This window comes from Pseudochaenichthys georgianus, chromosome 12, assembly GCF_902827115.2.
Source record: "Pseudochaenichthys georgianus chromosome 12, fPseGeo1.2, whole genome shotgun sequence".
Taxonomy (NCBI): Eukaryota; Metazoa; Chordata; class Actinopteri; order Perciformes; family Channichthyidae; genus Pseudochaenichthys; species Pseudochaenichthys georgianus.
Window position 1 is genome coordinate 23,233,364 of NC_047514.1, and position 24,647 is coordinate 23,258,010.

Consider the following 24,647-nt stretch of genomic DNA (forward strand, 5'->3'; position numbering starts at 1 on the left):
CCGAAATTATACGATTTAAAAATATAAGCAATAATTGTGGCTTGATATTGAGTAAGAACATGTTTTTATGAACCACACAGCTTCCGGTCTTCCACGACCCGACCGGAGAAAAAGACGTGCTGCAGCCTGCAGGCACGAAACACGTTACCAGTAGAAATACATTGCTTTTAAAATTGTGCTGTGCAACACGAAAAAAGGGGCAAATCGTGATGGGGAACACGAATCAATAGATTAAAAATCGTGTTGGTGAACACGAAATGCCGTGAGACTGGGTTGGCGCAGCAGCATGTCTGTGAGGCCCCGCCCCCGCACGCAGATGAGAGAGAGAGATCTCTTATTAAATATATTGAAAGTTAGAAACGGAGATGGTTCAATAAAACGTGCAAGATAACGTTTATAGCATTTCTTTATTGTCGAAATGATGACATTTCATAACGGGATAACATCAAAGTGAATGGCCTGCTGCTGCTGAAGGCATGGGGCAAATATAAGTCCTTTGGCTAATTTATAAAGTAAACCTTAGCATCTCACTAGCAGTGGCAACTGCAATCAGTTACAGCTGCCCTAAGTCTGTAGCCAAGTCTAATAACACCAGTGTACACTTTGCTGTGTCAATACAGATATTTATTTGTTAATTATTTGTCTTTACTAGTCATAGGCTACACCTGGTTTATCGTAGCAAGCAGTAGAAACTCCCCTCAAGAAGCGACAATTGCCAAGGGCGTTGCAACCCTCACTTGCCAATATTTCATCATAAATATAGCATGTTTGTTTATTTTAGCAAACCACGCTCCAAGTAAAATTGAATAGAAATGATAATGTATAATCTTTTTTGAAAAACAGAGATCGCACATCAGCCCTGTGTACAGATCAGTTCGATAAAGTCATGCCTAAACAGCGACATTTTACACGATAAATACGGGTTTAAATAGCAGCATTTGCCACGGAAGGCGAGTGGCAGCTACAGTAAACCTTCTCTTACTCTGGCATCTTGTGGCAACTCCCGTTGAGCAGCGGCAGATGCCTCGGCAAGTTGTGGCATCTGTGGCATATGCCGGAAGGACTTGCCACAGCTACCACAGAGTAGCGGCCTCTGTGGCATATGCCGGAAGGACTTGCCACTGCCTGCAGATGCCACGAAATGCGCTTGCTGTCTCTCTAAATTGTCCGTCTGTCTTGCTCTCGTTCTGTCTCTCGGTTCCACTTTTACTCTGGCGCGCTACCTGTCGCGGCTTATAGTCCGAAAAGTACGGTAGGTATGCATTCAACTAATATTTTTTACAATGTTAATTTCTCTACCATATTGCCTTCATACTCTTGTAGATGCACAGCAATGCTCCAAGGGTAAGGAACAAGTCTATAATGATGCATTTGGTATCTTTGCCGACTGCGGTGCCAACCTTTAGAATCCTCAGCAAAAAGGAATATAAATGATATGTGTTGATTTAGATTTTCTATGCAAAGACACAAAAACACTTACAGTTCTGTCCTCCGGCGTTGCTGATTCTGAGAGACGTCAGGTTGTAAAGCAGTTGTTGGAACTCAAACGCGGACAACGCTGGTTTAAATCCTATCTCACTTTCATGGAGCCTGTGAAATGTCAAAACAGGGAACACATCATTTATAAGTGTCTTTATGCATTTCAATGATAACAGTAATTCAACAGGAGAAACCTCAACGCTGTAAATGTGCTTTTTTAGAGCAATTTAATTACTCTCCACCGCCTAGAAGATAAGAAATGTCCTGTCTTGTTCTTCACCTTTTACGGCGGGTTATCTGCAGCACTACAAGCAGACATACACAGAGTGTGAAGAAAATTGTAAATTTGCTGACTTCCACACATATTCAGGGTCTTGATCAGTGAGCTTTGCCATCTGCTGAAGGATGTTCCGTGAAGACAGCTGACATCTGCCTGTTTTACCCCAGGAATCATGCACTCTCTCTACCCTGATGAGAGGCGCTGAGTCAGCTCCACACAGGTGATGTACTGTTACAGAATCTAGTCCCAGCATGAAGGTCCCCAAGGAGAGGAGGAGCAGCAGCAGCATGACGAACATATCCATATCATCCAGCTGCAGGAAACACAATTACTGTGTCATCGTTAGTTTCTACATTTCTAATGAGCCATTTAGCCGGTTTAAATACAGGTGTTAATGGATGGATTTTGGTCCCAGCTGGTTCCCTGCTGCATCCTCAAGTTATTCTTATCAATGTTATATAACCTTTATATCTCTAGCTGACATTTTGAACAGACATTCACTTTTCAATTGAAATAAGTTCCGCTCTGGTGTTATCTTGGTTTGCAATTGGTTCACAATGTTGAACCAACCGGGAACCAGTTGGCTTTTCCGCTGTCACAAGCCCAGTAAAAGCCACGTCATGACATCACTACAGCAACAATGGTATACTGCTTTAGGGCTTTGCTCATGCTGCTCTTATTCATACGAAGCCAGATCTAATTGAAGGGCGGCATCCCAAGCGTTATACTCTTCTCCAAGGGGACGTGGCACATCTTTATGCACTTTAATTCAGCGTCATATGTAGAGTCATGGAGGGACACGGGAAATGTGCTTCACCGGCATTCTCAAACAGGTGCTTCAGCTAAAAACTAGTGTTAGTCACTTTGGGTTCTCGGCTCTACTGATTTAGTATATTGCTAAGGCTAATTTCGCCCAAGCCTTGAATGTAACCCTCTGATGCATGTACGTGTTTCTCAGTTCCAGCTCAGTAGTTGTTGGTTCCAAATGAGAACCAGTTTTCTGGTCCTTTGGTGGAAACACAAAGCAGTGGAAAGCGGTTTGGATTCGGGCCAGATCAGAACCGGCCTTGGAACCGCTTTGGTCAAAAAGGGGTATTTGAGGGTTAGGGTAAGCTGTTTTTGATGATGTTGAAGTTTGCATCTATTTTAAGGAATGGCAGGAAAAGACATTCCCTTCAGTGTGAATTATGACAACTTGTGTGATTTATTTCCAATAGTTTGGTTTATAACCATATACCTAGGAAAACCATCTTATTGTCCTTAGGGTCTTTGAGTTTAGTGATAATATGCTGATGCACCATACCACAAAAAACTATTATAGTAAATATTCAGAAATATCAGCAATATAGCATTGTCATAGTGCTGATGTTAGCATTTCCAACTCAAAGAACTGCTCTATTAATTAAAGCATTAGATACAACTTATAAACCACACTTATAAAGGGAACATTATTTAAAAGTAGTTCCTAATAATAATAATATATGAACCTAGTAGTCAAAGGCAAAGCACACAAGAATAAAGTGTAAAACCTTTAGTTTGCTGACCATCAGAGGCTAAGTCATGTGAGGGTTCGATGCTCTCTGTTTTATTAGGTCAACTCTCCTCAGCATGGCACTTACTCGCTTTCAAAATACTTTTTTTCCTGCATGCTCTACAGTATGTCTCCGCATTCACATTTATGCTGTGCACATGAGAGAATGTGTATGTGTGCATTCCCTGCTCGACACACGAACTCTCCATTGATGCGGCGGGTCCTTGTTCCTTGGCCTGACATGTAGACGCAGTAATAAAGAGAGGCAATTACAAACTGGGCCTCAGAGCCACGGTAATGGAGCTGGTCAGACAGAGATAAGCAGAGTGTGCATGAAAGTGAACAAACTCCCAGTCATGCTCTCCCTGTGGAGCGTCAGTGTCCCTTTTAATCAGCGGCAAGCAGAGCGCAAAGAGCCACGCTGTAATTAAGCCTGCTCCGCTGAGGGTGAGAGCAGATCAACGGGAGAGCAAAGCCCAACAGAATAGCACGCACACACACACACCCACACACTTTAGAGAGAGCACACAGATAGAGATACAAGGTGAGCAAGACAGAACGGCGTGTGAGAAGGAAATGATAAGGGCAGATAGATAAGCATGTCAATTACAACGTAAACAAATACAAATGAGGTACTTTAATAAAACGTGTAGGAGGATATTATTAGCATGTTCCCAATCTAAGCTTGTGTATGTTTATTCATTTATTAGATTTCTTATTCATATCAAAACATAATATAAAAACCACCCACTGATTAGGAAAGTTATGGCACTAAGTGCAATTACTTATCATATTGGTCTACCATAATCATATCATAGCGCCGTTTAAACAACGTTTACTCATCAAAGTTTGTGAACTATAACGCAGAAAAGTTTGTAAAGAGTTCACTGAATAGTTGCCTGTTTTACTTATTGATGAAACTGTTATCGACAATTCTACAAAACCAGAAAGATATACAACATGGCTGGTGAAACTGAATCAAAGCTATTAGTATTTTTTTCTGTTGTACTTTATCAATTTCCTTTTTGGGCTATAACACAACAATAACATGCATTTTGGAAACAAACCTATATAAAGTTTAAATATAATACAGGCTACTGTATAATCCTTAAATATAGAACCCAATTATTTACATAAAATACTCGAACATCACTGGTTATTCTGAAAAAATAAGTGTACATTTAAATAGTAAATGGAATTGAGTTGTGGGTAAATAAATCACAAATGGCACATCGCAATTGTTTTCACGTGTTTTGTTATTCATCCTCAGCTGCATGCCCTGATCTATGATCCAAGTTGGTGAATCTTTAAAAGGTGTCGGAGACAGATGGAAAATATGCCTGCATCACTACTAGAACTCTGCTGACTCAGCATTTTGGCTCACACCTTTCCATACAGGCAGTTTCCAGAAACACTTTTCCCCCCCGTTTATGTAGAGTTGATTGTAAAGGGTCTGAACATCTGAGGGATTCCTTATGGCATACATATTATGCTAACATGCCGGCGACATACGCATACAAGCACAGCAATAAAAGCTCCCCGCCTACTGCATCCAGGGGAATGGAGAGTGCACAGAGGGAAGAGTGGATGCTACCTTATATAAGCCATTCACCTCCTCCTCTCATCAATCCCCTGCGCTCAAATACCCACGCTTCCATATATTTGTCTTCTATCAGATTTTGAAGTGATCTTTGCACCAGGTGGGAACACAGCCACTTAACAGGTTAACATAGTTACCAGCTATGAACGCAGATGCTGTCAGTCAACACGGATGTGAAGTGTGTGTTTTCGCTCATGTTTTTTCATGCTTTAGCAAAACACTTGGCAACAAATAATAATAATAATAATACGTTTTATTTCGAGGCGCCTTTCAGGACAGCCGAGGTCGCCTTACAGTGCATTTAAAAGTTAAAACAGCTAAAACAAAAACGGAACACAAATGAATCGAACCGACAAGGCAATACAGCAGCATAAACGCATAAAACAGGCAAGACAAGAGTGACGGAGTGAGAGGGGGATCTGTGATGGCAGGTGGAATGTGTTTTAGAGTGAGTAGGCCAGTTTAAACAGGTGGGGTTTGAGGTGGGATTTGAATGTCGTGATGGAGTCAGACTGTTTGATGTGTGGAGGCAGAGAGTTCCAGAGCCTGGGCGCGGTGCAGCTAAAAGCCCTGGCTCCCATGGTGCTAAGGCGGGAGGTGGGGACATTCCTATTTTCGAACCGTTATTATTTTTGATTCATTGGATTGTTGCAAATCAAACGACCAGATGGCCACATGGATGGATGTGTCTGAGTGAAAGCTTGCATTTGCACAGCTTCTTGTCGTGTGTTCATGTGTGTGTGACAGAGAGAGGCAGACAAAGATAGAGGAAGCATGAGGGAATGATATAGAGCATGTCGTGAAGTGCATCTGTGCGTGCACCTGAGAAGTGTAATGAGATCTGAGGAGAGGTTCTCCAGAGAGGAACACTTAATGACGGTCTCTGTTGCTCAAGCTCCAGTGCATTTCAGAGAAGTAAGCAAAGAGCATCTTGAGCCGGGGCTCCTGTGCTGAGGGGGAAAGTCATTACCAGTGCTCAGACACCAGAAAGAGGCATGGACATATTGGAAGGGACAGCAAGAAACAAGATGTTCAGGGGCTGGATCCCCAAAGAAGCCAAAGTAGATGTGTTCTTCTTGACTTGAAGACCAGGCTGGAGCTTTCCCTCTGCCCCCCTAAAGCCCCTGTCACACTGTCCCGAAGTTGACACCCGATGGACACACGAATATGGAATTGTGAATTTCGCACGAAGATGGCCCCGAACCACACACGAAGGCAACATTTACATTACATTTAAGACATACAACTGCAACGAAAGTAACACAAACAATGATGTTACAGTACTATGATACTGTACTGATATCTTCAGACTTTGTTCTTTACTTTATCCGTCTTTATATGTAGAAGATATTACGTTTTCTCCGTCATGTTGTTGTTTCCATAGCAACAACAACTTCCTGTCAACTGTCCTTCAAAATAATATATGATATCCTTTTTAGTTTCACAAAACACAAATTGGGTTATTTACATAATATGTTTACATGATTTTGTTGTGCAATAAAACAACCCGATGGACACACGATAAAGGAAATGTTCAAATTCGGCTGTGATCGTAGCAACATCGGGCCATTCGTGAGGGCATCTTAAGCCTTCGTATGACCGCTGGTGGAGTCTCTCAGGCTCCGGCAGCAACTTCGTGAGCGGTGGCAAAATCTTTGGCATGCCAACAAATTGCCGAAGGACCTTGCGAAGGTTAATTTTCGTGTGGAATTCGTGTGTCAATTTTGCCCTTCGTAAGGCCATCGTGAGGGCATCGTGTTATCATCGGTGCCATCGGGCATTCGCCCCGATCAGAGTGAGGGCATCTTGTTATCATCGGTGCCATCGGGCATTCGCCCCGATCAGAGTGAGGGCATCTTGTTATCCTCGGTGCCATCGGGCATTCGCCCCGATCAGAGTGAGGGTGAATGCACCGATGATAACACGAAGATGACACGATTTGACAAGATGCCCTCACGAGTGCCTTACGAAGTTTCCGCTCACGAAGTTGCTGCCGGAGCCTGAGAAACTCCACCGGCGGTCATACGATGGCCTAGATGCCCTCACGAATGGCCCGATGTTGCTACGATCACAGCCGAATTTGAACATTTCCTTTATCGTGTGTCCATCGGGTGTCAATTTCAGGAAAGTGTGACAGGGGCTTACACACACACACACACACACACACACACACACACACACACACACACACACACACACACACACACACACACACACACACACACACACACACACACACACACACACACACACACACCAAACTAATGGTTCTTCCAAAAGTCAAATATATACGAGATTATACAGAAGGTGAACTTATAGTATGTTCTATAGTATAGTACTATGTAGCTTTTTGCAATGTTCCTGTAGTGTTATACAGGTTTGTGTGCATGTGAATTGTCTGCAAAGGCAAACATATCAAAGTTCCACCCAGGGGGAGTTTCTCTTCCACACAAACAAGAACCATGTGGATAACTTCAGTGTTGTGTACCGAATTTCATTATGAATGAATAATAATCAGAGAGTTGGACCTCATGGTGTTTCTGGAGGAGTCATCCCCTGGGGACCATGCATGTTTGTATAAAATCACTGAGAGTTCATTATATAGTTTTGACAAACTGACAACTGATATACTGATATTGCCATCCCTAGAGGCAAGCTAGCAGCATGTACACATATTCAATCCATACAGGATATGGACTGTATCTATGCAGTAACCGACTGCAGAAATATAAAACATAATTATCGCATGGAGCAGCTTAAAGTACAGAGTCCATGAAATGTAGTCGGCTCTAAAAAAGAGAAAGGTTTCCATCACACTCCCAGTACCTTCCATCACTTGATCCTCCAGTTGAAGTGGACACCTCTTCTTTTCCCCATCACACTAACCAATTTCAACAAGATTGACCTGTCCTTTGAGAAATGTTGTTTTACCCTGACAATACAGGTAGATTGACTACTGCCCAAGCTGCCAACACTTGCAGTGTGATTTCAGACACCCAACTACTGTGTGAGCCTGTCATTGCAACAACAACAACAACAACAACAACACACTCCTACAGGTTTACACCTCACAAAATCCATCAAATCCGACCTTACATCACCCAGAATGCCAGCCAGCTCTTTGCTTATGCTTTAATCATCTCCTATCTGAAGTATTGAAGCAAGGAGAGTACGTTTTACTCCGGATGATGCAACATACTGTTCATTCTCTTCAGCTTCTTTACATTTTAAAAATATCACTGCCTGTTCAGATTCTTGTCAGCAGCAGCCAGCTTCCCATTGTCATCAACACAGCGAGACTTTGATCCCCGAAGTACGTGGAGAATCTACAGGACTGTTTGGAGCTGATGGACTGCATTAGACCCTGTGGAGCACACAGAGAGGACAACGCAGGGCTGCATAACATGTCAATTTCCATGTGGACCTTACAGTGTCTTTGAAATGTTTTCTGCAGTTCTCTTTAAACAAACCCTAGAAAACAAAGACAATTAAATCCCTTCTTAGGGAGGAAGACGGTTCCAGGGGCCTATGCTACGAACCTGGTTCAACCTAACCTGGATATGTTTGAGTTAGCCGGTTGGCCTAATCCAAAACATACGCGCTCTCGCTAAACTGTACTACGACGCTGGTTATCAAGTGGATCGCTCAAGCCAGCCGTGCCCTATCTAGTTAGGTGCGCGTTCACATGAAAGGGGTGGTATCTGGAGCATTCGACCAATCACAAACATGGAGAAGCTTACTGACAGCGCAGCGTCATACTTCCTGAATGAAAAGTGAACTTTAATACTAGTCAAAAATGAAGAAGTTAAACTTTAAACATCCATGACTTAAACACTTTATCCAGGATAAAAGCCACAGAGCTGCACCTGCAAGGTGAATACAGCTGAAAAAATAAAAAGTGTTTGAATGCGTACATTAACAGGTTTATGATATCACTGCCCCGTCTAAAACACGATCTGACTTCAATTACATTTGTCTCGAGTGTTTCGTCAACTTATGTGTTGCTTAAAATAATACTTCTGCATACAGTATGTGACACTGTGAGTGCTGCACGGCCAGATACGGCTCAGCTGACTCAGATAAGGAGATATATGATACATTATGAAGTGATATGCCGCGGACTGTACTTAATGTACTCTGATCCGGTTACTTATGTTGTGGCCGATATTTAAGTAAGCTTTCTTAACGCTAATGTTATAATAGTCAGATTGCTCTGAAGATGGAGGTGATATTCTATTCATGTTCACGTTCACAAAGTCGGTGATTTTTGCCGGCCGTCTTTCCTGCAACGGCAGTTTTTCTGTATTTCCTTTCTCCTGTAATATGACTTGATCGCTTTAAACTCCGCACACTGAGCTCTGATTGGTCAGCAGGCGGTGCTTTCACTGAGTTGAGCTCTTAGCCTGCAACCTAACCTGGTCCCGACCAGGTTAGCTGCTTAGCATATATTACCATGGAGATCTAGCCTGCTAAAAAGAGAACCAGCTTCGGATGACCGGAAAGCCGGAGTTTTCCCTGAATTTAGCCGGCTAAGCGAAAATCCTGCTTCGCAGTATACCCCCCTGGGGCTGCTACAGGGAGGAAGTTAAGTTGGTCTGCGGGTGCTGAGGAGGAGAATTAAAGATAGAAACACAGGGGTGGAATTGAAGACAAATTGAAAGAAAACAGTGTGAAGGAGGTGCTGAGTGGGATGAGAAGGATTACTGTCTGCAGGACGCCAGGCCAAATGGGGGACGAGAACCCAAATAGAGAATGAATTGGGTGCGTTTTGAACAGATTGAACGTGAGACTGGGCCAGCTGCACCCACTCCACAGAGTTCACGGGCATAATGAGATCTCTCCAGAGGTGGGGGAAGTACTCAGATCCAGAGGAACCAGAGTGTAGGAATACTCTGGTTCAAGTAAAGGTCCTGCATTCAAACTGTTACTCAAGTCAGTGACTTTATTTTATTTTCTATTCACTATATTTGTAAAGCGTCTTTGAGCACCTGTAAAAGCGCGAACAAATTAAATCTATTATTATTATTATTAAGTAAAGGAAGAAAAGTATTGGTATCTAAATATACTTAACGTACCAACAGTGAAATTACTCATCGGTCCATTTCAGAATAATATCTGATATGTTTTAATGATTGATCATGAAAGTGTTCTCACAGCTGGTGAAGGTGCAGCTAGTTTGAATGACTTTGTATACTGCAGGGTAGCTTGTGGATTTACTCCAGTAAAGTAACTTTTAAGGGTTGTTTTATACTTCACACCATTAATCCAGATCTGCAAAGTAACTACAGATATTAAATACATGCAGTGGAGTAAAAGTACACCATTTACCTCTGAACTGTAGCGGAGTAGAAGTACAAAGTAGGACAAATGTAGTAAATTGTACTTAAGTACGGGACTCTAGTAAATGTACTTAGTTACTTTACACCACTGGATCTCTCCACAACAATATGACTGATTACACTCCTGCTCTCCACAGGCCGTTACCCCAGACCTCAGCTCTCCAGTCTCTTCTGACTCTGACCGCTTCACTGTGAAGGCTGAGGAGGGAAGACCAGCATGGCTCTGGGCTGAGAGCAGATTGTTGCAAGGACAACCAAGCAAAGTGTAATGTGAGATGAAAGAGCCAGCAGACTGCAAGCAGAGAGTGGTTGTGGAGCAGTACAGTCGAGTCGAGTCAATATCAACAACCAATCGGACAGGTCTGTCCAACAACTGATGATGAATGGGCTCGTTCCGTTCCCCTTTAGGAGGGAACTGTTCCAGCACAATCTGCCTCTTTGGGCAATTGGTGACGCAGATGCTGTGAATATTTAAGAGAACCGAGCCAAAGATAATAGCCAGGAAAGGTTTACATGTTTTCGAGTAAGGTGACAATTTCCTTAATGATTTATTTCTAGATCAATCGATAAATCTTCGGTTGATTAAATGACGGAAAATTGTGAAAAATGTTAATCCAAGTTGAATTAAATTGCAAGGGGATGCCTTCAAGCGTACTGTTTGTCAGTTTAAGAACAAGAGATATTATTTTTAATATAATTTTAAACGAATGAAAACCAAATATCTCTCTTAGGTTTGAGTTTTTCACCTGAAGGAAGTACTTAAACGATTCATTGAGTATCAAATTAGATAATTCATATCTTTCTGGTGATTGAATAATCGATAAGTCTACATAATTATTGATTCTTTATCTTTTTATAATAGCACTCACATGCTAATATGTATATTGAAATACTGTACTTGTTGGAAACCTATCTTTTAACATACTGTCAGTGTATATTGGGTTAGCTTGCACTGAAGTAAATAAAGTAAAGCCTGCCTCAGCGTCTTCAGAAAGGGACATACATAATCCCAGGGTCATGCTGCAGTAAAGAGGAAATACGGGCTGGCACAAGTCAACTCAAATTTGATTTAGTCTCAGTTTCAAAATACAGATGCTAATCAAATGTCTAACAATACAAACACACTGACACACACTGCTTAATATGATCTAAGAAAACAAGAACAGCAGGAGCTCTGTGACAGGAACTGTGTCGCAGTCGCAGCTTGCTTCTGATTGCTGCCATCTTTGTTACAACATCTAACGTCTGATTGCTGCAGGATTTAAAGAGATGCTGTTGCCCTCTTATTATATTAAATAGCAAGATTTGGTAAACGTTGTCACAATGTACGAGTGAACTCATCAAGCATTCATATGGAAATGCTCTGTAGGTTGGATTTAAATGTATATTTAGCTTTATATGCCACTTCAGTTGTTTGAATAGGATCTGATTGCTTTTAGAGAAAATAGGCTCACAAGTATAGGAGTGGGAGGCAGTATGCATTATACCAGAGGAAGTGACTGATTATATTTCAAACTGTGACTGTTAAAAGCAAAGTGTGGAGGTAGGTCATAGATCTTTAACTCATCCATTGATGGTGGAAAAATATGGACAATTAATTTCATTTAAACTTAAAGTGGACCTATCATGCTATATTGGAAAAAGATATTGTAGGGCCAAAACAAAACATGTCTGTGAAGTTTTTTGCTTCAAATACCAAACAGATCCCCCATTGTAGCCATGCCTCATACGGCTCATACCCCTCTTTTGCAGTCCTGTTAGAGAAACGTGGATTTTGGGTCCTTAGCTTGAAAAAAAAGAGGAGGCGGAGCTAATGCCTGATCAGAATTCTACCGGAGATAAAGATAAATTCTGCTGTGATAAAACGCCATCTTGTTCTAAACCACATCAAGGGTTATTTCTGAAACAGTATGGAGCTCAAATGCTTTTTCTCTTGCAGGTTTATCACAAGGTGAGTTCCTTTTTTGATTTCCTGCTTTTTAAACACATGTGCTCTCCAGTACAGGTTAGCTCTGAGTGTTAGCGAGGCTGGCTAATGTAAACAAAGACGAGATTACGTCCAAAACACGTCAGGCATTGTTTCTGATGGCAACTTTCTGTGGGTCCGCTGACGATTTGACGTCATACCGGCAGCAAATCTGTATCCGCTCGTTGTACCCCCCGTTTTTAAAAGATTTGGGTACGGAGGAAAAGAGAGAGGGTTTTATTTTCTGCCGCTGCGTGAGTTCCCCGACGCACCGGGGACACGTATTCATGTATAAAATCCATCACAAAGTGCATTTTGCATGATAGGTCCCCTTTAACTTTAAGAAGAAAATAACATAAGAAAATCCATCATTCAAATTCTAGCACGCGGGCTGCTTCTACCCGTGTTATACATCCACTCACTTTATTTCTCTTTAGGAATGCATCCTGCCAACAGACCACCACTTTTCCTAATAATGAGACGATGCACTGTTATGTAACTGCACATGTATGCGTGTATAGAGTCATCCAATGACATCGTTTTTGGTCAAACACCTCAAATGTTATGGGAAAATAACTGGAAAGCTTTAAATTGCAATAGAAATATATAGTTCAGTCCTTAAAATAATAAAACAGTAGCAGAACAGGAAAAGAAAGACAAAGAGTACCGATGATACCATAACAATATTCATTTGTAAAGGTTACATTAATCTCTATCTAGAGAGGCTTCTCTTGCATATTTACTATACATATTTGCTTTCTCCAAAACATTGTTCACATGTTTGGCCATATTAAGTGTGTATATTTCAAGTGTATGATACCTTTACTTTTGTATCCTCCTCATATGTATGTAAGTTAAACTGCCACACGATTAAACCCCACCTTAAATCAGTCTAATACATCTTATTTCTCCGTTTAGTTTACATGACCACATACTTCTTCCATAGCTCACTTCTCCTCATTGAGATCGATGTTACATTTCATCCACTGTGTGTTGATGCTTGTTTCTAATTTGAAGCCCTGGTGTTGGCATAGCAGGCTGCAAAAGAACCGCTGCCCACATCCTGAGCCTCCGGGCCACGAACCCACCCTGCACTCCATCTAGAGCTCTGCATGGTGTTGCTGTAATCCACTCAGCTCTCTTTCCATGCAGCAACCCTCTCTTCCTTCTATCCCGACCCCCCTCCTCTGCCTCCTGGAGTGACAATATCTTTGAAAGCTTAATCTTTTAAAGATGTACCTCATATATAAGTGTTTTCACTTACTATATTGGTTAAGCTTTCTGAACTAATCCCTTCTTCATCATACAGTATGTACCTGTTTTCAGCCGTGTTAGCACTATGGCTGAGAATACATATCGGGTCTAAAATATCTAAGCAATCCATGACGTTTGGCACAAACATTCATGGTCAACAGGGATAAGCCCTGGAGGATTTGGTGATCCTACATTACTAGCACCAGCAGCTTCAAAGCGTTCACTTATCCATATGTAAATGAATCGATACGTCTATCAACGGAAATATAATCCTCAGTCTTTTCAAAAGAGATGAATGGTTTAAGTAGTTTTTCCTGTAAACATTGCAGAGAATACTGATTGCAGCCACTGAAATAGACATGTGCTGCTCTTCTTTATATTATATCATATCAGGGCTGCTCGATTATGGCACAAATCCTAATCTCGATTATTTGGGTCAATAATTGATATCACGATTATTAAAAACGATTATCCATTGACTTTGAAAACATCCATTTATTGAAAAAGAAAATGTGAACAGTCTGTTTTTAACAGTTGATTACCCTGAACTGTAAGTATAATTCAACTGGAAGACCAAAAAAAAAGTAAATTAAAAAATAATAATAATCGTTTTATTTCGATTGTGTTGTTTTCAAAATCGTTGCAAGCCAACATCGTAATTGCGATTAAAATACGATTAATTGAGCAGCCCTATCATATCATATTAAAATATGAACTGATAAAACAAAACACAAAACAGCTTGGATTTAGAGAAACAGGGCTTGAAATGTTTCAGTTTTTCGTGAAATATTTTAACAACAAATGATAACATAATCAAAACATAATAATAATACTAGTAAGTTGCTGCCCTAACCACCGGTTGTCCGTGTACACTGTATACTTCACCTCTATTCCATCATTATTTGAGTGACTCAATCATTTAAGTGAGACTGTTCCGGACTATCACTCTGTGTACTTCTGATGAGTTTTAGCACACACTTCAAGTTGCTGTGGATGAGACCATCTGCTGAATGTATAAAATATACAAATGGAAGTGTAATGCCGCTGCTCTACATGATAGCCGGTGAAAGGGGGAGTGGGCTCGTCACTACATTTATAACTCAACATTCTGCTGGGACCCTGACAGCACACTCAATGTAGGTGAGCTGCAGTCTGAACATGGCTGTCCTGGATACTCTGTCCTCAGAAGACTCTACATGTAGTGCAACAAGGAACAAGTCAGGCATCAGGGAGATGAACAGATGCAGAGAAAAACAAACATCCTTTCTTATGCACATATTCAGGCTAATTCTTGCGAGAGAGACTCAAGCTCAACAGTGTGAAAAGGAAGCATACATCAGGGGTGTCCAAACTACGGCCTGGGAGCCAACTGTGGCCCTGGGTCCATTTTGAATTGGCCCTCAGCTAATTCTAAAAGTAAAATGGAATATGGCCCACACCTGAAACTTATATTGTTCTTATTAAATATATGTTAAATATATTACACTGTAGTCATGTGACACATGTTCTATTTCAATATAAGTTGATAACATTTTCTAACAAATCTTTATTGATAAAACAAAAAAAAGCCCAATAACTTATTTGCATAGCAAGCTTGAAATCTACCCTTCCTATTTCCTTTATGACTGTGCAGAGAGTTGAGAAGCAATCTGACGCTATTGTTTTAAGGCAGGGGTGTCAAACTCAAGGCCCGGGGGCCACATCCGGCCCGCGACTTCCTTTTCTGTGGCCCCGCAAGAGCTTGCAAAGAATATAATACCTTTAATATATGGTTACATGCCGCTTTACAGAATCAGGTTGCCCATAAACTACATGTCCCACAATGCATCTCGTTTTGTGACATGCGCACTGAAGAGACTTGCTATTGTTTGCCCTAGACTTCTGCTTTCAGACGTAGTTGGTAGTTAATGACTAAGTTATTATCCTATCCGATAATAATCCAATTCAAAGGCAATAATGTAATATAACACATTATTTTATATATATTATATGTATATTTATATAGTTACAACCGGCCCTTTGAGTGCAACCATAATGTTGATGTGGCCCGCGATGAAATTGAGTTTGACACCCCTGTTTTAAGGGATGAGTTTCCAAACCTTTTTGTAACAAAATGAAAATAATTAAACCCTGTTAATGGAAAGCTGTGATGGAGGCTGTTTTTTTTCTTTAAGCATATTCAATTATCAAGAATAATTTATCTACATTTGATTGATTTTGCTAAATTATAACTTAACCTAACATATGAGGCAACATACTGTACCTAACCTCTAGCGAGTGGCCAAGCCCTTCGTATATATGTGTGTCTGTGGCCCTCAGTGAAGAAAAATGGACCCCTTGATATACATAGACTGACAAACAATCCTGCACCCTTGTACCTGACAGTGAAGGTCTGCTGCCATGTGAGGCGAGGGTTAGGGTCAAGCACCGTTTGGGGTGAAAGGTCAGCAGTGAGGGTGACTCCGGAGCCGCGCAGCAGCAAGGTGACGTGGTCCGGCAGCAGCTCGGGGGTCTCGGAGGTGAAGGTGATAGAGATGAGCTGGCCGTAGCTGTGGATCTGATGACCCAGGAATTTTTCTAGATGGAGGACAGAGGTTGGATGTTAGAGTGGAGTCAGCTTTAATATTGAAGGCTCAGCTCATTCTCTGCCATCCATGTAGGGAGCACAGAGACCTTTACCTGTCTGCAGGTGGTGGCAGCTGAATTAGTAGATTCAAAGATTTTATGGTCATATGCACAGGGTTGTTACTTTAAAAGGTAATCCGTTAAAATAACTAGTTACATGTCAAAAATGCAATCAATAACGAAATCTGATTATCAAAATCTAAAATAAATGCACTTTGTTACTTTTGGAGAACCTAAATATCAAATGCAATGCAAATAAAAACAAGAGAAACACAATTACAATAAGATGTTTTTTACTTAAGTGTATGTAACAATGTTAGCTTAGAAAAGAAGAAAACAAGGTATTTCATATATAAAATGTAGTAACAGTAATAGTTCACAAAGGCTGTTTAAGCTAAATATATTAATCAAAAGCAGAGACTGATTGTTTAACAAACAAGTGTCCACCTACTGCCTTACAAAATAAATGTCTTTTGAAATAAAAAATAATGAAAGTAAACATTATTAAAGAAAAATAATTCACAAAGTCTACCTTTAGTATATTGATCTGTATTTCAAAATGTATTGTAACACTGAAATCCTGCTAGTAATCTATTTTCTTTTATAATGTAACAGTTATCTGATAAAACATGTTTTAATGTAATTGTTAGAAACATATCAATCGTCACCGGCTTGGTCTTCAACATCAGGATACATGGATTTATTATCCTTGCAAGAATGGAAGTAGTCATCACACACAGAGGTTGCATGGGACAAATAGTTTTCAGAGTAGAGTCCTTGATATGCTACAAGAGAGGGAGTTCCAGTCAACAAGATGGAAGAATACTGGTTCAAAGCAGTATTCTGACATTAGCTAAGATGACCTAAGGCCTGCGTAAGCAATAAGCATGACAGCCTATCTCTCTCGGGGCTGTGTCATCTTGCCAATCTTAGGAACATCGCTATCATAACTTCAACACAGTGCTGTCTCATGAGCGTCATCCATGTAGTCAGACATCCGGCTCCATACACAGCTACGTAGGGCCTCTGTTATCATGTGCTACTCTGACATAGAAGGAACATTCAGTATTTTCCCAACAGTAATTGTAATCAAATCCTTGTTTTGGTATCCTGATTACATAATCATGTTCCATGTCATCTGTTACTGCCCAAGCCTGCATATGCACAGTCGCTACATGTAGTTATGGCAATGAAAACCTAAGTCCCTCCCAGGCTCCTCCAACAACGCAACATGAATATATATAGCACACACAACAATACAAATGGTGCAAAAAGAAACAGAATATAAATAAAATAGCACAAGAGAATGTTGCAAGTGACCAATGTGCAAGTTAATATGTAAAAGGTAAACTATAAACATGTAAATTAGAATAAGATGAGCTAGTATTTATCTTTGTGGATATATTCAGGAACTCTCCGAGTGTGTTCAGCGGGGTTCAGGCTCTTGGAGCCCATGAAGCTCTGCAGGATGTTTCTGTGTCTGTAATTACCCCGCTCATCTTTGGCTCATTACAGCACATTAGCAGGACTTCAAAGAGCTTTGCCCCACTACCCACCAGCAACTCCACAACTGGATAAAGAAAAACACTCACAAGTGCTACTTTTATTGTGATGTATATAAATAGGAAATCTTGCCATTCCTTAATATGGGAATATGTACTCTCTTATATATACTAGGGTTGCCAGAAACTGATATATCGATAATAATCGATTAGTATTGAAACTAAGCCAGAAAAAAAAAAAACATAAATAATAATAAAAAAATATATAAATAAAATCGATTTTTAAAAATAATATTCGATTATGGAGACTGTAACGAATATTCGAATAATCGAATAATCACTGGCATCCCTAATATATACCTGATCTATAGTGTATTCAATTTCTGTTTGTCATTTTCATACCGCCTCATACTTTTCATAGTGTAAATACTGTCATATGTACAGTATATATTTATATTATATGAATAACTCTGCCCTTTAATACTTGTGTTGCACTTTTGGTTGGATGCTAACTGCATTGTGTTGTCCTAATGCTTGCACTCTGGTTGAATCTAATCTATTGAAGAAAGACTTGAACCAGTTATGATCTAAAAATGAAAAAATCCTAAACATTTTGAAAAAGAAACAACAACTTTGCTGCCATTCTCCGTCAGCTCTGGGTGAGCGAGTGGGCGATCCTGACAGGTTGCATGCTTGGTTGCCACCTTGTTTTGTAGTGTAATTGTGTGTGAAGTACATCCTGAGCTCCTCTGGGGGGGTGGGGGGTAAGGACTTGAGTGGGTGATTTGACTTGTGAGGGGCCTCTGCCGTCATTCAGAGCATTCCACTGTATGATCGTCCAATCAGCCGACAGCCGCCTGTCATCACCTCCGCAGACCCTTCCTCTATTTGTAGCTCACTCTCACACAAACATTTACAGACAGTTTACTCCATTTCTATCTGACCTACAACTCATTTGTACGGCTTCCCCGTTGAGGTTTTGGCTGCTGTCGGTAATGAACTCAGCGATGTGTTAAAGTCATTAGTTAAAGTAACAAGTTATTACTTTTTAATGTATTTTTGTAATTATTCTTTCAATTAAGTCTAAACTGCATTTAATGCATTTCATGGTCCAGTAAATAATGCTTTTTGCATTACCAATCACTACATGTATTGGATTTTATATTATATTAGTATTGTTGCTGTACCTCTCCAGCTACTATTCAGCTGCAGTGGCACTAGCTAGGGAGTTAATGATATACAGTATATATATATATATATATATTGTTCCCAAGTGGTTTATAACTGTGTCACTCTTCTTTCTGAATACCTGCAAACCTATATAAGTACATCAATAATACATTTAACTATTGAACTTTTGTTCACGTTCTTAAATATTGCTTTGGTCATAGCTGTTAGCTTTTGATCATTTACATTTTAATGAGATGATACACGAATGATTGAACACTGTGTTGTTTATATTTATCATTCCACGCTGTGGGTTTAGTATTTGTAGGAAATGAAAAACAGACCGTGATGGAAAAGGGAGGTCTTCAATGACATGACCAATCAATAGCACTGTATGTCCCGAGTCCAATGAGGCATCGTTCGTACCAATGTGCCTTCAGAATCAATAGATCATTACAGCCAATCAGGAGAGGGGGAGAGGCTTGAAAACCAACCTGACAATCATCACCAGCAAAAACAAAACTCCTTTTGAAGTCAAATGATCTTCCAGACATCTCAGTGTAGTTTCACAATCAATACATATTGATAACGAGGAATAAGAATAACTCGGCCGGTCCGAGAACAAAAAGAGACTTCGATTAAATCCATCACCAACTAGACAGGAATGCCTTCATTGAGTCCTCTCACATTTAAACATCTTAACCTGTGGAAAAACTGCCGATATGAGAGGTCGAAATGGAATCAATATTCCAATCAGTATTCCTGAGTCAAAAGCCCATGACTCATACCAGTGGAAATTAAGCACATACCAGAAAAAGACTCAGGTATAGAATAAACTACTTGTAGAGTTTGAATTGTTTTCCCCAAGTCCCAACGCATGGTATTTGATCAGTGACTGTAACCTGCTGTCAACAGTTTCCATAGGCACCATTTTGCAACTATGGTTAGGCTAACGTTATTTCAAGTTATTTACTGTACTAGCTAAAATGGCTGCTGAATGGTCAATGCTGTGGGAGGAAAATAAAGAATACATAAATGATTATTGATATAAGGCGAATTATCTCCACATATGTTTTGTGTAAAAACAGTAATATAGGGATTTGTCGCATTTTGATTGGCGTTTAGAATAGCCAAAATGTGCTGAACGGGAAATTCAAGTGTGCAAAAACACAACAAATAAATGAATGGATAGCAATACTATCAATAATCATTTATTTATTCTTTATTTTCCTCCCACATTATTCCACTGCAATAATATCACAATTGATTTACTATATATTCATTGATATTAAGTATATTATGAATGATCTAAGTATCTGAGCTTGAAACAGTAACAAAATGTTTTATTTATTTAAACCTTATCTCTGCAGCCTTCTCTTTTGAGGACATACTATACTCGATGCACTTAACAGAACAGCATCTGCAAGCACACGCTCCTTTTGTGTTGCGTTAGTAAGTCGGGAAATCTCTAAAGGGCTACTATTGTTGGGGGAACGGGAAGAAGCAATGACCTTTATTTGGAGACTGACAAACTATAATTATGAGTAATATAAGAAACTCATGTTCACAGAAAATAAAAGTCAACAGATATTACTTTTTAAATGATTAATAGGAAACGCATACCGCACATTCCTTGCATAATGGTCGGTAATGAGTCCAGTAATACTGTTGTGTGACTAAGCTAATATTCTCTCCTAAAGAGTTCCCTATGGTCGTGTTTCAGACGCAGCGCGCTGGCCATTATTCTGCTGGGGTGTGATTTGCATTCTTGTTGTTGCTGGTACTTCTTCTTTTTGTCTGTGAGGACGGGAGTTCCACAGCATAATTATTCATAACCCTAATAGAGCATCCAGGATTGGCCACTACTAGCGGGCCCCTCTCCAAAGCAATGACTCACTATATATCACTATAATCACATATTTCACGATATGAAAGGATTATTCATGTTTAAGTGTGATCTGCTGTCTGTGTATTACCATGGATGCGTATTCATTATTTCATCTTACATGACAAATTGGGGAGAATTAAAAAGTTTAGCAATCTCTAAATACCACAGTCTGCACATAATGTACTGTATTTAAGGATATTTCTATCCCTTCTACAACTGAGAGATCACATTCTTCTGTGTAGTACTTTAAGCATTAGGGCAACACATGCATATGTTGATCACTAGGTTCCATTCTTATGTCTGTATGCTCAATATGAAGGAAACAATTGCTCTAGCTTGGCATGAAGACTGGATTCAGGGGGAAAGCCAACAGTCCTAAGATCTGACTACCGGCACCTCCTTACTTTTCAGATGTGCAATTTCTGTGTTGTTTGTTCAACCCATAGCAAGATAGTAACTATAGTATCAACAGATGTTGCTTTTACAGGGTTGTGCCAGTGCCACACTACAGAAAGGGAAAACCTAAAAAAACATAATAGGGCCTCTTAAAGGTGGGGTAGGTAAGTTTCAGAAACCGGCTCGAGATACACTTTTTGTTATATTCCATGGAATGCTCTTAACATCCCGATAGCAATGAATATCTGAAGTGCTTTGACAAAAAATACATAAAAAATGCCGGTTTCTCAAACTTACCTACCCCACCTTTAAGTCCTGAGTATCAGAATACATGCTTAAACAGATCCACTCACTACATCCTACTCAACTGCCTGCAGTTGCAATACATGACTGAAAGCTATTCATTGGGGTGCTCCAAGGTAACATACAGTCCTGGGTCAAACTAAATAAATGATGCATGCACGTTCAATCAACAACTTCAAAACAAATGGAATGGATGTGTCAGAATGATCTGAAGTCCACGGACTGTGCCGAGTCTGCCAGGAACACATAAAGCCACCGCTGATAGATTTCCCTATAACTTTTGGGGAATGGCTGAGGAGCAAACTATCAATCAGCGGTTTAGACTTTGCTCCAACCGAATTAAATCAACTCAATTTCAATTCAATCAAAGCTGCCTCTCACACACACGGTCCCACCGAGGCTCCAATCCACCACAACGCAGACATGTGAGGGCAGAGGGCGAAGTGACAACATTTCAACTTTCAAACAGATCCACTCTACACTTTACTAAACTGTCTGCAGGTGGAATACATGAACAAAAACCACAAGGTATCCTTTAAAGAAATATACACCACATAAGTAGAGGAAGACCAATTCATATACACATGAAATACACTGCAGCCAAACAGCTCACCGTCACCCTATAAGGAAACACATCAACACACTCAAAGCATTTTCCTGAGCCCTTGGCGTCGGCACCACTGTGCCGATGCGGCTGTGTTCTGAGATGAACACAATGAAATGAATTGACAAAGAGCTATTGTCGGTCTTAACGGCCTTAAGGCCTCAGCATGCTCAAACAAAGAGCTCCAGATATTGTCGAACAGTGTCTGAAATCCCCTCTCTAGACATCTTTCGGATGTTGGAATTGGCGGGCCTACTTTCTGAAACAGAATATTTGATAGGAGATACAATATAGGAAGACAGGAAAGTTTGGATTTCTCTCTCAACTGCACCTATATTGAGTTGCTTGGTGTAAAGCCCAGAGCAACACAGTTGATACCCGTCCGAAACAGCCAATCAAAACGCTGATTCAACCTTATAACCAAAATATTACAAACACGATAAGGTGTCTTGGGTGCTTCAGAAGGAGATTGTCCTCTCTTGACCTTTTTGTCAAACGGCCGGCATTAACATGAAGGCTGATAAAACAATTTGCTAACATTTGATTTCTGTTTTATCAGCTCATCTTCGAAAATCTGCTGCTGTTATTGCAATCCATATTATGTTAGGCTAGTTAGTTCTGTCTCTCTCGACACCCGCTTAATCTGACACAGATTGCTTTGAGTAGCCAGTCCTTCACCTCGAGAATGTATCTCTTTTAGATCGTGTTCTTTCCTCAGCATATCAATAAGCATTAATGCACCAATGGCTCCAGGAAAATCATTATGAAACAAAGAAGCAGGCTAGTTTACAAAGAAAAAGCGATACACAACGTACACGTTGATATCTCCCAGCAAATAAACAACGCGAAATAAGATGCAAAGATGCAACAATACTACAGGTTAACATTGACCAACCTCGCTGGCAACTTATAGTCAAATGATATGAAGTTGCGTGACACTGGCTATGTTCAGCAGTCCAACTGTCCACATTGGAAAGGATGTTTAATGCAATTCTGAACCTGAAACCAGTTGCATGAAAGTTCCTCTGTGTGTGCCCAGTCCTGCAGTGTGTGTGTGTGTGTGTGTGTGTGTGTGTGTGTGTGTGTGTGTGTGTGTGTGTGTGTGTGTGTGTGTGTGTGTGTGTGTGTGTGTGTGTGTGTGTGTGTGTGTGTGTGTGTGTGTGTGTGTGTGTGTGTGTGTGTGTGTGTGTGTGTGTGTGTGTGTGTGTGAGCAACCAAGCGTAACACCATGAATGAGAGTAACGAGCGTGCCAGACAGATTGACTGTGTCCAGACAACACAACATGCAGGGGGCACAGAGCTTTGGAGAGAGATTCGAAAGTCATGCAGCCAATCGGAGGCTGTGATGGCTTCTCACCAAGCCTGCTTTGAGTATGCAGACTGGGTATACACACTTACTTCTAGAAGTGGCCAGACAGCAAGTATCACTGCATTGGTGTCAAGCCTACTGAACTCTTTACTCAATCACTAGTTGGCTTTCTCTCTGCTTCTCTTTCTCCGCACTCTTTATTCCCTGTTGTTGTTCTCTATTGTCTCGCTATCTCTCTACCCAATTTTCTCATCTCCCTCGGCTACATCTCCTTTTTGTTTGGCTTATGTTTCCAGGCGACAAGGCCACCAGCCAGGCTCATATGCAGACGCTGGGTGCATTTAGTGCTCAGGTTGTGTGAGGCTCTCAGCTGCAATGGCTGCTTGCATCAGAGTGACAGGTAGCCTGGAGCTGCTCTCGTTGCTCTTCTTGCTCTCTGTTCCCCTCCTGAACACGAGAGCAGCCACATGCTGCTCCTCTGCCTTCGACTCGAGGGTTATTTCATTCAAATGTTGTCTACTTTTCCATCTTTTTTGTTATTTTTCGCTGTCTTGTCTTCCTGCCGCTTCAGGCCTTAGCAGCTTGGTTGTGCAAAGGATCAACATGGCAAGATTCTCAACAGATGGCTGTACGGACTCGTGGTATACGATTCCGCCCTTCAGCGTGGAACTCCGCTCAGCCGAGAGCCACGGTTACCGTCCAGCAGACTCAAGTGCTGACCGCGGTGGTTGGAGGCAGGTCAGAGCGACTGTTTAAGGAGGTGCTTGAGGTTTGTGTGTGATAGTTCCTGGCAGCTGCGCTCGAGTGTTCAGTCTGCTCAGACTCCGGGGGGACTTGAACTCTGCGTGTGTCAACCGTCAAGCAGATGTCCAGGGTCAGGAGGAGGACAAGTGGCTTTGCACATTGGGAACTTACTGGTGAGAAAAAGTCATTTGGACAAGAGAGTTTGAAAGATGTTTTCAAAAAATAAACGTTGCATGCAGTGAAATAGAAGGAGCCATTCTTATGTCCTATGAGTGATTGGAAGACATTAAAGATGACAGAAGTAAAAGGCATAAGTGGCGTTGGTATGAGGAAATCAGGAAATTCAAATTGAGATTATTTTTCTTCCTCAAGCTATCTCTGTCTGGTCCAAAGACTCCTTGTCAGACACTTTTCTTCAATATCTGTGACGTCTTAGCGCTGGATGATATGTGTGGAGCTTGATGAGTGACGCATATCCCAAACACTAGTTCTCTACAAATTCAATTTGATAAAAAAAAGCCTATATGATTGAATCCTGTCTCGTCTGACACCCGAAGCCAAGACACACTACGGTAACAAATACATTCCTGGGAATCACAGAAATTGCATTTCATATATGATGTCCGACTCCGACTTGTCACTCAGAATTATCTGGTGCGT

General features: G+C 40.8%; 1 protein-coding gene across 1 annotated transcript in view; it reads right to left on the reverse strand.

Moving 5' to 3' along the window:
• The window catches only part of lamc3 (laminin, gamma 3), a 146,308-nt gene that overhangs the window by 45,334 nt on the left and 76,327 nt on the right, over positions 1-24,647 (reverse strand). Inside the window, exons 10-11 of the mRNA XM_034096525.2 lie at positions 15,828-16,026; positions 1,481-1,590 (exon numbers count right to left, since the gene is read on the reverse strand). Coding sequence (XP_033952416.1) covers positions 1,481-1,590; positions 15,828-16,026 — 309 coding nt within the window. The remainder of the gene's footprint in view (positions 1-1,480; positions 1,591-15,827; positions 16,027-24,647) is intronic.